Source organism: Trifolium pratense, linkage group LG3 (assembly GCF_020283565.1).
Source record: "Trifolium pratense cultivar HEN17-A07 linkage group LG3, ARS_RC_1.1, whole genome shotgun sequence".
Classification (NCBI taxonomy): domain Eukaryota; kingdom Viridiplantae; phylum Streptophyta; class Magnoliopsida; order Fabales; family Fabaceae; genus Trifolium; species Trifolium pratense.
The window spans coordinates 12,278,878-12,295,263 of NC_060061.1; the positions used below are offsets into that span (position 1 = coordinate 12,278,878).

Here is a 16,386-nt window from a genome sequence, read left to right on the forward strand (position 1 = left end):
CAGCAGCCTGTCCATGAGCCATCTCCGCCCACCAAAACAATTTTAAGGAAGATCTATTACAAAAGAAAGGGAATATATTCAACCTTGTACAAAAGAAATGAATCTATTTAAGGTATAGTTACATGGGATATGGCCGGATTTTCGTACTTTACAATGACACTACACAAGAATCAAGACCGAATTCATAATAAATATCGATGCATGGAGAGAAGTGTTTCACATTAACTATTCTCTTCGTTTTTTATTACAGTACTTGTAAGACTTTCTCTAGTATGAAACAGCTTGTTAAGTTATAGTATGATGTTTAAATATTGATAGGTCTCAAATTAGTCTGTGTTACACGCTTAGTGTTATGTGTTGTTTGAATTTGAAACCTCATATTCTCTCTTAGCTTATTCAGCTTCTTCTTTATAATCTATAAGAAAAATATGTATTACATGAAATTAAAATTAAATCGACTTTTTGTTCGTCCGTGAGGGGGAGTCTCATTGGATTGGATCGACACATTGGGAATTGAACAATCTTACATGTGACTTTAATATCATATATTCACCCAAAATCTTAAGACATTGAGTTTATTCTCTCACTTATAAAGTGCTGAACTTTAACTCTTCGACAGATCTAAACACTTTTTTTGAGTGTCATATGATTTGTGTTATATATGTATTTGTTGTAGTCAATCATATTTTTAACATTATATAAATTAAATATGAATTTTTTAAACGACAACCGTTCAAGATAAAAAGTAACGAACATTTTCAGTCAAAAAAAAAAAACAAAAAATTGAAATAGTTATGATAAAGTAATCTCATCCATTGATTAATTAAATCCAACGGTAGAAAAGCACGTGTATATGGAGGCTCCTCATATTTTGGTTGGAGCATATAGGAAGAACCCTTGCAGAAGGTGGATCCTCAACTTCGTTCGTTCAACGTTCGACCATACATACTTACATACACGGTTCCTCGTATCTATCTCTCACCAGGTATCATCCTATTCTCTCGTCACTGCTTCAGATCTATCATTTCAATTACTATGCAACCATTTGATTTGATTTCATTTTGATCTATATGGATTTGATTTGATTTGATTTTCGGATTTGACTTTCGGTTCCTCGTTTATTAGTATAACCGTGTTTGGTTTTGGATAAATAGCTTAATTTAGTTGTAGAATGAAGCATAAACACTTATCACATATGTGTTTATGTATAAAATATTTTTATAAGAAATAATAAAATAAAGTTAAATTACTTTTGTATAAGCTATAACCAGTTTTCATAAGCTGTGGATATTAGCTGAAAGCAGTTCATGAATATGGTCATAAGTTGTTTCTATACTGTTGAATGTTTATTTATTATCTGGGGCTCGGATATTTGGAATCGAAAGAATCAACAAGGTACTAGGTTTTGTTTGAATGTTGGACTATTTATTAACCCTGTCAGACCCAGTTTTTTTATAGGATAGAGCATTTGAGTTGAAAATTGGATTTATATACTGAGAAAGCTGAAGTTGGTGCTTTTCCAATTCCTGAATCAATCCTGAGATTAAAACTAGTTCTAATTTTAGTTTTTAGTAGAACTGATTTTGTGAATCATTTCTGCATTCCATTGATATTGATCATGGTATGTATTCCAAATAAATATCACAAGAAATAAATAACATAGAATGCAACAAACATGCCAATCTTTCTGCATATTTGAGATTGCAAGTTTGGTGCTACTACTGTAAGTTGGTACTAGAAATTTTAATGGTTATCAGTCTAATACGGTCATTGGTTATATTTTTCCAGCAATTTTGTAAAGTTTGTAATTCCTTTTGTACAAATACGAGTTGATTTTCAATATCTTGAGTAAAATGAAATTAGATTTCGGTTTTCTCTTGGGATAAATTAGTAGCTTCTTTGATTATTATTTTTCTGGAAGGGATGTAAGTGACTTATTATATTCAGCATACATATCCCTTACTCAGTGACCGTTAGAGTCCTTGCTTTTAATGCGACTGAATTGGCTTAACAATACATTTGGTGATGTTACTGATGTGTGATATGCTAAATATCAGCAGGAATAATGTAGGAAAGTGATGCCAGTTAGATTTTACTTGATACGATTTTGCATTGAAAATATTTTAGGGTTTGAAATCCTCTTCCTTGGACAAGAAGCCACTTTTTTAATTTCATACTTTATTCATCTGTTTATTCCACTTTTTTCCCCATTTGCTCTACTACTTTTGAATTTTGATGTTACTAGTTATGCTTAGGGATTGGATTGATGGTGTTGGTGTTGCTAGAGTATTAGTGCTAGGAACACTCTCTTAAACACTTTGTTTCCAAATGATGGGACCTACATGAATTTCACCCAATAAAATAGTGAGTGTTTGAAATTGAATGTTAAAGTGGGTGTTCTTAGCAACTCTTTACTCTTTTTGTTATCAATCATGAATATATGTGACCTTATATGTTCAATTTAGTTATCTTTATTTGTGAGGATTTATACGGGTGTAAAAACATTGTATCTAATATTCGTGCACTGCTTTAGGCTATATGTAAAAATCAATTCACCTACAAAATATGTTTAAGAGATAATATTAATAGGGAATTCACATGAAGGCATGCGAATAGTTAGTGCTTATTTAAATCTGTTGTCTGATTGAAGCAATTTTAATGATATTATGTTTTGATGCATTTTGAGCTTTATATTAAGATTATGACATAAAAAAATAACATTTTTGCAGTTGTGGAAGATATGAATTGGGTTCAGCGAAAGATCCACCTTTACAATGTGACATTTGGGCTTTATATGTTGGATTGGTGGGAGCGTTGTACATTCAGTATCCTTTGTTGCACTAACTTCTACATGGATTTTGATTTCTTTAGATGTCTTTTTCTTTATAATACATCCTACAATGCAAAATTTTGATCAATTGTTGGATCTTATTGTGTGAAATTATATCATGTGGATCTTATACTTTGAAAGTACTTATATGATATGAGGCTTTATGTGAAACTGAGATTAATCAATTGTTGGAAACTTGTTTGTTATGTACTCTGAAAGTACTTATATGGGGCTTTATGTACTTTCAAAGTGATTTTTGACAAAAAGTTGAGTAATTAATTTCTTGAATTCATGTGCTATCTTGTCTGTTGTGGTACTGGTTTTAAGAGTTCCTAAACTATTTCACAGATATCTTGGTGATTGTACTAATGTGTTTTGTAGTACGGTACATTACCCAGTTTGTCAAGAGGTAGTGCATTTTCACCCTTCTCAGTTCTCATCTATCTTTTTAATTAGTGACATAAATGGCTTTTCTTAACATGTATGTAAGCTTACTGGATTATTATAGTCATACTCATACACGGTTATTAAGTCTGCCAATTTTTATTGCAATTATATTCGTTGATTAGAAATATGTAATACTGCAGAGCATATATAAGTTATAACATGACATGCATGTAGGAAACAGCACACGTTGACAGATTCTATAAAAACTGAAATTCTTGTCTTAATGAATAATGTTTTTTCACCAATGTCCATCATCCTTACAAACTACCAACAATGACGAGACTTTGTGTAAATTGGAGATCCATTTTACTAATGTGAAGTGTAAACTCTTTGTAATACAGCAAAATACCATTCTGATCTTAGCATCCAATATAGCTCCAGTTTCCAATTCTACATATGCAAGTGTAGAAATGAACACACTTTCTATACCTCTAAATAAAGTTTCCTCCAAAATGCAAATGCTCTGTAGCTTCATAGGTTGCAACACTGTTTTTTAAAACCAGCATGGATATGGAATCTGATTTTATGACTTCTGTTATCCTGCATTGACAAGAGAATATATGTATATTGCTGTAGAAATTATTGTTAGTTTCACATTTTCTTTCCCTACTATCTAAAGTTAGTCTACTATTCCAATATCAGGTATGTCTTTTTGTGGTAAGAAGCAAAATCATTTTCATGTGAAGATACCAATGAAGAACTTGGGGACTTAAATTAGTTGCAGCCGGTGTGTTTGGCATAGCTGATTAGGGAATATATATCTTGTAGCATTTTGATATGGACTGACTTTGGAGTTTCTTAAAGCTGCCAAAAAAAATGGCGACGCATACGTCTGTGATACACCGTCATGAATTTAACTTGAAACAGTTATTTGTTTATAAGCTTGTTTATGATGTCGATTGGCATTTTCTACATTGTAATAATTATTTGAGATGTTCATTTCTGTGTGTTCAAGCATTTTTGTGTATTTTAATTATAAATGTTATGATCCCTTAACTTAATCCTTTTATCATTCATTCCTATTTCAACTTTGCAATGTTGATTCTATCATCTCTCATTGTGTTCCCAAGCAAGAGTATTTTAGGGACTTTGCTTGAGTATGTGCATATTGGATTAGATGTTCTGCAATAGCCATAGCAAGATTCTCCAGAAAGTGGAAATCAGCTACTATTAGTAGACTAACTTCAATGTTGTCTTTTTTAGGGCTATTACATTCACTATTTATTTATGAAGAGTTGTGTTATTTTAACAACAATTTTAGATGGCGTATGTGACACCGTATAATTTCATCTATATCTCTCATTTACTTGTTTATCTTATACAACTTATACAGATTACGAAAATACACAAACATAAAGAGGCGCCGTATTTTTGTCAACTGTGCATATCCATTAAAATTTATGTATATAAATGTGTATAAACACTATGCATTGAGTGTCTAAGTATCGTGTTCTTATAACCACTGATTACATTTCTTTTCTTTTTTCTCCTTCTGTGAGCAAGTTAATACCCTTTCTCCAATCTATCATCTTTTTTGGTGTGTAATGAAGCCAAAAATGAGAGATATTCTAGAAGCAGCATATGAGTCAGCAAAGCAGTTGGGGGGCCACAAAATGTGCATGAAAATGGTGTTGTTAGCAATAACGCCGATACGAGGAGTGAGTCAGGCAAGCCTTATAGCATATGGAAGGAATATGTGAAGAAATTAGCCAGCTATATGTAGTGCATTAGGGGTATTCTTATGTGATTGGTGAAGTTGTTATTCTTCTCTCCCGAACTCTCTTTCACATCTCAATTCCTTTTGTATTGCAACTGTTGAAAGTTTAATAAGAATTAGCCCTATCTTAGCTTCATTTTAGTATCCAATTTTAGTATCCTTTCATGGTGCTACAAGTTTCAGATATGGAATAACATTCCACTTCAACATGTTCACTTTAAGAAAAAACACAAATTTTCTCTTTTGAAGGTAACCATTTTTCTCCATCCGCAAGCACAAAACTGTGGTTTTTAGAGACACATTGAGCTATAAAAGTAGTTCTCATTTTTTTTTAACACATCTACAACCCATGGAAAAAGAAGCTTGAATCATCAAACTTAAGAACATACTCCCCAATCATCGACCTTTTAATATGAACACAGTAATAAACCCACCAATGAAACCTAAAAGTGTTGACTATTCTCCTTCACGGTATTGTGATCAGCAATAATAGCAGTTCCAAAAGCTCTACTGACCAGGCTGCTCCATGATCTCATCCCCATCAACACACAATTCCCCAAACAAAACAAAAAACTCACAATTTTATATTTTTTGTGAACTGGATATCCTCCACGAGTAACTATGAAGACTAATTTCTTGAATCTTGTAAAACTCAAATTGACAGCAAACTCCCATAAGTTAACATTGTTAATATGTTCAAGCTCGAGATCAATTCCAAAATCTTAGTTGAGTTAAAAGAGATTTTTAAACACTCTTATAAACCCAATCTTATATGGCAATATGTTTGAGAAGATTTTTCTAGAAAATATGTATGTTATGTTTAAGAAGATTTTTCAAGAAAAAATATAGTTTATTAGTATTAAATAACATGGGGTTTAGATAATTTTATTTTTGCCCGTAATCGGTCAAAACAGAAATTTGATCCTTAAATAAAACAACGAATATCTAAAATAATAAATCAACATACAAATTATAATTTATAGTTTTCATAAAAAAAAAAAGTATACAACTTTTTTGTCAATCATCAATATTTTTTTTTTAGATATTTTACATTACAAAGAAATTATTTCCTTAAAAAAATAAACTGGGTACTAATGTTGAGATTAAAAACGTCTCTCTTTTTTCTTTTCACAGAAATATTATTAAAGACTCTTATTAAACATGTTTGTCATAAAACAAACAAATGAAAATGCATTTAACCAAAAATAATGGATGAAACCATTAACCATTGACACCAAACACAATACCATTGTGAGGGGTGTGTAGAGATATAGTAACTATATTATAAGTTCTATTATAAGATGCATATTAGCCAATCCTATACAAAGTTTTTTTGTCATGTCAAATTAAAAATGTTCTAGGAAAGCTATACAAGATAAAAGATGTAAACTGCATCTAGGTGTGAGACATCAACAAAAAAAAGACCCCACTACACTTCATTCACACCATAACTTCCAACCTGGGTTAATTTTGTGCCAGCAGATTCTATCTTGAAAGTTTCCAAGTTAACAGTAGCAGCAGCAGATAGACTGTAAAGCTCTTGAGATCGAAAGTCTTCGCAGTTTGTGGAGCCATTTTTGGTAAAAAATGCAATAAGTGTATTCATCATCCTACTCACAGCTGACTGAAATTCTCTTTGGTTTGTAGCAGGAGCACTACGACTACTTTGTCCAGCATTATGTAAAACCGATCCAACTGGTCCCCCCTCAGCATATGCTCTACAAGCTGTCAGTATGTCCCTGGCCTTTAGGCGGAAATGGCCCGCAACAAAGTCCTCAAAGTGCTGCACATCGAAGGAAATGTTAGTATACGTTAAGGCATTTGTTTATTTGACCAGAAAACATGAAACTAAACTCACAAAAGTCTCAGCAATCAACTAAATAATATAGTTGATAAAAGTGAGTGTTCTGGTACACAAAGGTACCTTAAGGGCTCGTTTGGTGCGCAGGATAGGATAGAGATATGATAGGATAAGAAGCTGGATAAGGATAGGATATGATAGTGACAGGATAAGCACATATCCTGTCATGTGTTTGGTGCACACATGATAATAAAGATGACATCATTATTTTATCATATCCTGTGTTTGGTGAACACTTGATATTGACATGATATGATTAAATGAAAGAATTATTCTCGTGAAACAAATATATTTTTAATTAACATAAAATAAATTAAAAAAATTGCAGAAATTGAAATTGTATCAAATTAAAATTGTCATTGTCAAACACACGGTAGCAAGAAATCAACGAAGCAACAAAACAACGATAAAACAACAATATTGTCAAATATTTTTATCAAACCGTACTTAAACTACCCTATCAAAGACTTAACAAATTGAAGACGAGTACCACCATGACAACCCATAAATATGTGCAAACGATGTAGCAGAACAAAACCAAAAAAAACATGGCAGAATAGCGGCAAAGAAAACGCAGGCAGTAGCAATATCCACATGTAGCAAATCGATGAGTTATAATCATAATAATAGGCAATAGTATTAGGTAGATATAAAGACTATGCAATAACAACACAGCAACAAAGAACCAATTCATAGCAGAACATAGCAGAAAAAGAAAACGCAGCAAAGAAAACATAGCAGAACAAAACCAATGATAATAATAGGACCTGAAGAGATGAGAAACGGCAACGGTAGTTATAAAACAATTCATCAGCTATAAAATAATTCATCGACGTATACCTGAAGAGATGAGAAACGGCGCAACAGTAGGAGAAGAGAGTAGCGTGAAAAAAAGGAAGCAAAAAGCGACAGGTGAGAATCGAAGAGTGAAAAAGCGGTAGGTTAATATAATCCTATCAGGTTGCTAACCCAGCCCAAAATAAGGATTAGAATAACAAAGAGTCAATAGGATAGGATTAGTAATAGGTTAAATTTATCCTTTCCAATTGGTGCACCAAACATCGGATAGAAATAGGATAGGTTAATTTTATCATATCCTATCTTCTTATCCTGCGCACCAAACGGGCCCTAATGGTTTTGTGACATTTGTAAAATGATCATTAGAGTCACTTTAATTGTTAATAATTGAAGCGATTTTCACAACACAAAATATAGGGCCGCAGTAGACATCCATAACTTATTCTCTTCTATTATTCTTACTGATGCTACCCTCACACATTCATCTTACTATTCTCTGATTTTCACTGTATCATTTTGACACGTACCAAAACACTTGAAGAACCCTTCCCTAAAAGTTAGCTATCATGAGGAGGGAAACAACAAGCCACTTAAGTACTCCACCACCGAGCATCCCTTAAACTTTTTATGCAGGTGGTTTTTCATATTTTATGGGCGTGCGGACACATACACGTATGAGGTTACAATTTCAGGATTCAGGGAAGTTGACTACATATAAGGGATGCATAATTCAGTTTCTAAATTATGTATCTAGCGTATCTAGTAACTTTATAATCCTCTACTCACCTGTCAGTATAACATAGAGTAAAAAAAAATGATGAGAATATTTAGTCAAATTTCGTTGTATGACAAGATGACACAAGGCATCGAAATCTTGAAACAAATATGTAACTGAACCAGCCAAATTTATTGAGCTAAAAGAAGAGAAAAGAGGCAAACTGGCAAAGCCATCTGACCCTACCTATGAAATTCAGTCACTAACCATAATTTATGCTCCCTCCGTTTCTATTTATAAGCACACTGAGAAAAAAGTATGACTTTTTTTTCCAAATGACTCCCTAATTAATACTATTAATATGTATTGGAAGATAAAAAGTCAATATTTAATACATTAATTAAACAGAAAATTTGTCTTAATATATGTGAAAAGTGTCAAATGAGCTGATAAAAAGAGGCGGAGGCAGTAATTTTTAAAAAATGATACTCAAACTATTAAAACAAAACTCTGCAGAATTAGATATTGTTTTAGGGGACAAACCTTAGGCGGTTTACGCAGTGTATACATCATTGTCTTCAACGACAAAACAAATGTGTTATCATTGTACTCCTTAGATCTCCTTTGCCCCTCCTCAGCACGATAATGCTCAGCAAATCCAGGCTCATTAAAAAATGGTTTCTCATTCAGAATCAGAGCTTGTATGGAAACCAAGACTTGTAGCATGGTTGATTTATCTGCAATCCAGTTTTCACTATTCTTACCATGCCAAGTACCCAAGAGACTGAGGCAGACTTTTCCACAATTATATAAATTTGGATTTAGCCTTAGGCCACCTGAGTGGTAGTAAACTTGCTGCAGAAAATAAGTTGAGCTTATATTATACACAGCACAAGACACATCTTAAAACACATGGAACATTAATGATACATACTGGTGGAACTGCAGGGTAGTTAGAAGGAAAGAGGCAATCAAAAAAGAAAAGACCATCATGGTATGGAGTGCCTTGAGGTCCAATGATGACAGCCCTAAGAAACTCCATCCTAGATTCACAAACTCTCACAAAGATTGTTTCTGTAAAACAAAAAGTAAATTTATTAGATATTCCAGCAAAGATGGTTATTGAAAATGAAACTAAATTATAGTAAGGTTGAATTTCAAGTTTCACCACAGAAAATGGTAAAAATGTTGGACTGTGAGAAAAGATGTTGAATTATGATGATATAGCTTATCCCGAAAAAAGATTTTAAAGAACGCAGTTGTCAATTTTCCATTAGCAAAACTAAAAAAAAAAATTAAAGAAAAACGAGAAGGAGAAGACACTTCTAAAAACATATCTGGAAAAAAGCCATGACAATACTGCATAATATTTTGTAGATTAGCTATCTCTTGGGACGTAGACAAGGAAAGAGATACTTTACCTGGCAAATTTTCCTCCAAAATTTTCCATTCCTCCTGGATTTTTTTTGCCCAATTCTTTGGTCGCTGTAAGTAACATATAATAGGATCAAGATTCTGCTAAAGCAAATTCTAGAAAATATGGGATGCAGATGCAATTCAGAAAAACTTTCTCAATATATATCACCTGCGACTCAGATGTTGAAGCAGATTTCCTATCATAGTGATGATCAGGAATACAATCAACAGTATCAAATTGCTTAAATTGCCGAAACTTTTGCATGACTGTATCTGATTCATCTAATGTTTCTTTAGAACTGGACTCTGGAATGACATGAGAAACAGCCGGCTTGCTATCGCTAGAAGCAATATCCTTCAACCAAGGCAGTGATGCTTCTACCCCCGGCGGCAAATCCGCATTGTCAAATTGATCCTGCATAAATGAATAGTCATCTTCATAGATGTCATCATCATAATAATCAGAGTCATAATCAGGATCTTCAAGTGCATCATCATCGATCAGATCATCATCATCATTCGCATCATCATCAATCGGATCATCATCATCATTCGCATCGTCATCAATCGGATCATCATCATCATTCGCATCCTCATCGTCATCATGACATGAAATGTCAGAGTTGCAACCATTTGAATTGTTTGAATCCATTGATATTGAGGTCAAGCTTTTGCAGGGGTCACCACCACTACCAGATGATTCTCCTATACTCATAGAATTTCCATCACCACTGACCAAAGCATCCTGGAAACAGAACAAAAAACAGATAAAATCAAAACCCTGCACGGAAAAATCATGATAACTTACGCTCCCAAATATTTCACAACTTATTCATTGTATGGCATCCCCTTTTCCAAATAAATTGTTCTCTATTCCAACCTCAATTATGTCAAAATCTACCGTCTCGTCTAATAGAATAAAACGCAGGATTGACACCGAAATCACGTTTGAGGTAATTTAATAACTGGTTGAATATAAACTAAAAAATCAAGGGAAACAAACCTCACAATTTGAAAAATGATCATTACTCCTTACCTATAGCCACAGTATCCACATTTGAAGTATGGTGGCATTGAAAATTATACTACCAGTACTAACATTCGGTAACAGGCAAGAATTGATGAGCTATAAAGTTAACTGATATTAATTTCAAAAGTGCGGAAGCTACAAACCCTAATATTTAATTTGTCAGCTGAATAAATTTCCAGTATCAATTTTTATAATAAAAAAGCTTAATTTATGATAAAAAAAAAAAAAGCATTTTTAAGAATTGTTCCCACCTACATACATTAGCAAATACCACTCTAGAATTATCCATTGTAACGTTTCTACTATTATGTAAATAAACCCTAACCCTAAAATACGAAAAGCTAAATCATAAGAATCAACCAATAAACAAAGGAAAAAAACAAAAACCGAAAAAAATCTAATCAATCAAAAAACACGGAAAAGTTAATGAAATTGAAACGATCAAGGATAGAGATCAAAATTGTAATTCTAATACCCATGAAGAAAAAAGTTGAGGCAATCGATTTTTTGTTTTTGTTTTGAATAAGACAAACCAAGTTACGAAATCGGAGATGATAAAAAAGGAAGGGAAAAGGGTTTTGTCGTTGTTGTTGTTGTTACCTGGTTCTCATCTTGTTTTCGTTTCTTGAGACCAGAATTGTGGGAATTGGAATGAAGATCCATAGGAATCAAAGGAACAAAACACACTCTTTCACTCTCAACACAATTATTATTACTGTCGTATGAATTTATATATAAAGATTGTTTCTATATTTATTTAATTAATCCATAATTAATGAAAAATATATATTTTTTAATATTTATAAATAAAATTTATAATTTATAAAACAAATTATTGCTAGAATTACTCTTTGACTTTGACTATAACAAAACATTTACAGATTTACTAGAAAAATCTTAATTGAACCGAAACATACGCACAATGAAATTTCGACTAGAATTGTTTTTTGGGCTTTTGCCGTGGAAATCAAGGAATACCAATGTTTAACGTTTTTTCTCTTTGTAAGGGTGTGTAAAGTTTTTTTGGTTGTAAAAATAAAAGTTTTATTCCATAAAGACTAATCTTCTTCGGGAAACATGTAGGGTGGACAAGGAATTTTCACCTCCCAACTAAATTTTGTCCATACACATAAATTAGGGATCGATTCATTGACCACATGTTTAAGAGGACCAAAACTTTTAACACTTGGATCAATTCATTATGGCAACGATGAATTTTGCTTTCCGTAAACTATAAAGTCGAAGTATCTTCATATTTGTATTGATTACTAACGAAGATGAAAAAAAGAACCTACACTCATATCCGATGAGGTTCAAGTTTTTTTTTGTTTTTATGAAGCCAAAAAATATATATAAATAAAATAGGCATAAGGAATGCCTAAAGAAAAGAGGTTCAAGTATTCTTAATAGGTTTGGATATTTTCATCCGATTTAGCATGAACTTTTAATTGCATAAAAGTTCAAAATTATTTTCAATTACTATACATTTTTGGTTAAATATATATGTTTGTTCTTATAAAATGATAACCTTCTAAGTTTTATTTTTACTTACTAATTTTTATTGTGCTTTTAATTCTTACAAAATAAATTCTGCACAGTTTTATTTCCTACTAAAACAAAAGTTGTTTAATTAGCTAAAACTCTTAAATTATTTAATGATATTTTTAAGATATCTTTAGAACATTAAAAATTGTTTATTTATTAAAATTTAGAATTTTTAACTCGTGAAGAATTAAATTTGAATTTTGTAATTTTTCAAAAAGAAAAACTAAATTTTTTAAATGTAAAACATTCAAGATAAAAATAAGGCTTAAATGTTTTGGTCCCCTATTTTATAAGTTCGCAATTTTAACCCCCTATTTTATTTTATAAATTAAGACATTTGATCCTCCTTATTTGGTTTTTGTTTTACATAAAATAAAATGATCAGCAGAACTCCATGAAATTCTGAATAGTATAGTATAGTAGTCAAAAAAAATTGAGCTGATCATTTAAATGAAACATTCGATAGGAGAAAAAAACTCTTATGTGTCCCGCAAGTTGACTAAGAAAAGTGTACAAACTAACAACAGGGAAAGGGTTCTTTCAATATATCTTGCTAATTGTCATTGCAGCACAAAAAAGACCACAGAAAATTAATTTCAAACATCCCAAAATTTGGCACCTCAAACACCTGCAGAAAAAGAAGAAGAAAAAAAACTAAGTTAAAATACACAAATAGTTTCAGAAAGTTTTAAGATTATGATAATGAATTGTTTAGGAACATTACCTTAAGATTGCCTTTAGCTTTCATTTATTAAAGAACCTAATTCTTGACGAAATGTTGGAATTTTGTCTGCCTCAACAGCCATGATTAATCCCATTGACCTGTAATTCTTCATCTGTAACAGGAAGAAAATGTATAATTCAGAAACAAAGAAGTAAAGTAGTAACAAATATAGTACTTATTTATTTCTCCTACTAACAGAGGGAGCACTATGTGTTTCTTCCTGTTAAAAAAAAAAAAACTGTGTTTCCAGTTACTTTCAGAAATTGACCAAAACTTGGTAAATTTTGCAGGTTAACAAAAACATCACAATAATGGTATATTGATATGAAAGAATCATATAACTTGCCTCGTGAGGTGCAGGCTGCTGGGTGCGCAAAGGAAAACAGAAGGACCACGAGCTTAACTGGAAATTTTTTGGACAATAATCAGTAATCAAAGACAAAATAATCAAAATGATTTCATCAAGATATTAATAATACCTTGTGAAAAATTTCATCCTCGGGCTTAACATATACTATTGCCTCCTCACTATCATCGCTCCGTTTTCTTTTCTGTTCTGGATTCTTGTGCTATATTTTTAAAACAAGGAATGAAGTAAAAAAATCACAAAACAACAAAAGTGGAGCAGAAGAAAATGATCTTAACCATATAAGCTTGAAATAATGAAATATCAATAAGAGGGCAATAAATAGGAAGGAGATACAACAGAAGCATATTAGTACCTTGTAAATTTTGCTAAGCATTACATAATGCTTAAACCGGAAGGAATTCCTGAGCTCCTCCGTTGGCTGTTAAGTGTGCAACCCAACAATATAAGTTCTAAATGCAAAATCAGTCCCCACCCAGCAGTCAAAAAGAAAACCATTTTAACACCCTCGCCCATATGATATACTATAAACACCTAACCTCATCTTCTGTGGCCCATGACACTTCGTTAAAAAGAGAATCATAAAGAGGTGGTAAAAGCTGGGGAGGAAGGTTCACCACACGCTGTGATACCAGGAGACCAACATTATGTGCTTGTTCCCCCAAAAGTACTCTCAACTGATCAGCAACGCCCTTCTCTTGGGATGCTTTAGCGAGGAAAAGGTCCTTGAGTTGAATAATACATTTTTGTTCCTAGCAAAATTATTAGCCTCAATTTAGATTACCTTCTAGGAGTTTCTCAAATAAAGTATGTATTTGGATCCAAACATACCAACAAATAAAAACCTTATAAATTTAAATGTATGTGTAAACAAGTTAGATGACGAGCTTCTACGAAAGTTGAAGGGTAGATGTTAATTTCAACTTATGCAGGAAATAGCAAACTAGCTCTTAGTTAAGCTGACAATTGAGATGTTATACCAGTCATAAAATTTTCCAAATTTATGCATGTCACCAATCAATGAGCCAAAGACATTAAAGCGAAAAATTGGAGATTGGAATAAGAATGAGTTGATTAAGGTTCAATTTCCATACAAAATTTCATATACAAATTCCTTTCTTTCTTGATTATCAAAATACACATGATTATATTTTGGTGATGGAGCTTTCTCATTAAAAATGACATCACCACCGAAGGAGAGGAACAAACACGAAGAAGAAAAGCAAGTCAGTGTGATGTGAAGGTGATCACACAGTACAGGCAATGACTACAGATAATTACACTCAAGGCACTAAAAAAGTAAAAGAAAAAGAGGCAAAGACATCAGTAAAACATCATATGTGATACCATGTGACTTACCCTATACCTCGATAAATTAAGAGCTGTAGCAAGAGCGAAAATTCCTTCGTCCTCATCATCCTCTACCTTCACAACAGTCCCTACAGTGGTCTGTTCCAAAATCAAGTCTACAAAGCCACTCAAATCCCATTCTTCAACATCCAGGTAAGTTTGCAGCAAGGTCTTCACTCCATGGAAATCGTTGGGTTTAGGATCAAAAAAGGCAAAATCTGCTTGGACAACTCCCTTAAACAACAGAGACCTCATATTAACCAATTTTACTAAACATTTCAAAATATAATAAGACAACAGAGACCTCAAATCAAATCATAGCGTAAGAGATATTACATCAAATTCTCCATCCGATGACTCAGACCCTTCTGGTTTCTCATCCAAAGGGTGCTTGACGAATCCATTGCCTAGAAAGTGGAAACAATTAAAAGGCACTATAAAACTGGATTTGCAAGATTCATAAACATTTAAATTATAAGAGGAAAAAAAGTGTCTTACTAGATGAAGGGGTGTGGTTCTCAATGGATTCGGAATGACGCTTTGGCTTAGAAACCGAGCCCATACGAGCAAGAGCGCGACCAAAAGGGGAAAATGTAATTGGCCATGATTTGAGTCGTTGATGCCTTCTTGGTCTTCGAGGCATTTTGGTAACACTGCAACCATAAATAATATTTAATTACATCATGTCATGTAAACATTAAATTCTTAAAGCAAATAATCAAACACAAAACTAAGATGCTATGCCTATGCCATTCCTTTTAGGTTGACGCAACACAACTAAATATAAATGATAAAACTGCACTGTAATGGATAATGTTGCCACTTTAAAACCATGTAGGAGCTTAGGTATTGAACTTCGATCAAAACAGTTTTAATATTACAGTAATATGAAGAATACAGTAATATGAACTAAAACATTCTTAACTATCAAATTTGTGAAACTAGTGCTAAATTCCAATTCCAATGTTATAATCTTCTATCACCAAACTAATGGTACAATTAGAGAGAAAATAAACACTAGGAATCAATGATCAATCTTGCCCCTTCAATTCTACAGTTGATATATACAATCAGCGATTCAGTCTTCAATTATGATAATAAGGACAAAATAGCTTAAGGTAATACCTGCTGCAGTTGTTTACAATAGTCAACTGAGGTGGGCGTACGGCGTTTTCCAGACTATGGATGGCGCGGCGGGCAGTAACGCCGGAGCTGCGGCGGGCAGAGTAGTTCCAGTGTTATTTCGAGGGAACAAGAGGCAAAAGAGAGAAAGAAAAAAAAAAAAAAAAAGTAGAAGAGGTTTTGACGGCAACTTACTAACAACAAGGGAGGTTCTAGCGGGGTGTGTTTAGCTAAAGTTTAGCATAGGGGAGTGAGTGTTCCAATGTTGTAAATTTTACGCTAAATTGCAGTTTTGGTCCTTCATGTTTTCTAATTATGTGATTTTGGTCTCCTTAATTTCAAACGAGTGATTTTAAAATTATATTAACTTGATTATTTTCTAATGATTTTTATTTAAAATTATATAAACTTATTTGATTACTTATTTATATTTTTTATTTATAAAATTGAAAGTATTAATAAAT

General features: G+C 32.6%; 3 protein-coding genes across 3 annotated transcripts; 1 reads left to right on the forward strand and 2 right to left on the reverse strand.

Moving 5' to 3' along the window:
* Window positions 1-824: 824 nt before the first annotated feature.
* LOC123918348 lies at window positions 825-4,278 on the forward strand. The gene is made up of 4 exons (XM_045970371.1): window positions 825-985; window positions 2,730-2,825; window positions 3,179-3,239; window positions 3,920-4,278. The coding sequence occupies exons 2-4, from the start codon at window positions 2,741-2,743 to the stop codon at window positions 3,936-3,938; spliced, it is 165 nt and encodes a 54-aa protein (XP_045826327.1). The 5' UTR covers window positions 825-985; window positions 2,730-2,740; the 3' UTR covers window positions 3,939-4,278.
* A 1,987-nt stretch (window positions 4,279-6,265) lies between these two features.
* LOC123914094 (putative ubiquitin-conjugating enzyme E2 38) lies at window positions 6,266-11,562 on the reverse strand. Its single transcript, XM_045965089.1, has 6 exons — window positions 11,415-11,562; window positions 9,954-10,529; window positions 9,790-9,853; window positions 9,303-9,442; window positions 8,912-9,223; window positions 6,266-6,777 (listed from the first exon to the last, which is right to left on the reverse strand). The coding sequence occupies exons 1-6, from the start codon at window positions 11,475-11,477 to the stop codon at window positions 6,424-6,426; spliced, it is 1,509 nt and encodes a 502-aa protein (XP_045821045.1). The 5' UTR covers window positions 11,478-11,562; the 3' UTR covers window positions 6,266-6,423.
* Window positions 11,563-12,776: 1,214 nt separating this feature from the next.
* LOC123915763 (protein BCCIP homolog) lies at window positions 12,777-16,124 on the reverse strand. The gene is made up of 10 exons (XM_045966994.1): window positions 15,926-16,124; window positions 15,299-15,453; window positions 15,137-15,207; window positions 14,810-15,034; window positions 13,990-14,202; window positions 13,806-13,871; window positions 13,563-13,652; window positions 13,430-13,486; window positions 13,084-13,195; window positions 12,777-12,987 (listed from the first exon to the last, which is right to left on the reverse strand). Exons 2-9 carry the CDS (start codon window positions 15,441-15,443, stop codon window positions 13,097-13,099), a joined length of 966 nt encoding a protein of 321 aa, XP_045822950.1. The 5' UTR covers window positions 15,444-15,453; window positions 15,926-16,124; the 3' UTR covers window positions 12,777-12,987; window positions 13,084-13,096.
* Window positions 16,125-16,386: the final 262 nt, after the last annotated feature.

Excerpts from the sequence above, each read along its gene's own strand:
- LOC123918348 (XM_045970371.1), top strand. The coding sequence starts at position 2,741 with ATGAATTGGGTTCAGCGAAAGATCCACCTTTACAATGTGACATTTGGG. Across the intron at positions 2,826-3,178 it reads GTGGGAGCGTTGTACATTCA|ATATCTTGGTGATTGTACTA; the intron begins GTATCCTTTGTT and ends ACTATTTCACAG.
- LOC123914094 (XM_045965089.1), bottom strand. The coding sequence starts at position 11,477 with ATGGATCTTCATTCCAATTCCCACAATTCTGGTCTCAAGAAACGAAAA. Across the intron at positions 9,854-9,953 it reads CTTCAACATCTGAGTCGCAG|CGACCAAAGAATTGGGCAAA; the intron begins GTGATATATATT and ends TGTTACTTACAG. Across the intron at positions 9,443-9,789 it reads TTTGGAGGAAAATTTGCCAG|AAACAATCTTTGTGAGAGTT; the intron begins GTAAAGTATCTC and ends TTTGTTTTACAG.
- LOC123915763 (XM_045966994.1), bottom strand. The coding sequence starts at position 15,443 with ATGCCTCGAAGACCAAGAAGGCATCAACGACTCAAATCATGGCCAATT. Across the intron at positions 13,653-13,805 it reads TGCTTAGCAAAATTTACAAG|CACAAGAATCCAGAACAGAA; the intron begins GTACTAATATGC and ends TTAAAAATATAG. Across the intron at positions 13,487-13,562 it reads AGGATGAAATTTTTCACAAG|TTAAGCTCGTGGTCCTTCTG; the intron begins GTATTATTAATA and ends AAAAATTTCCAG.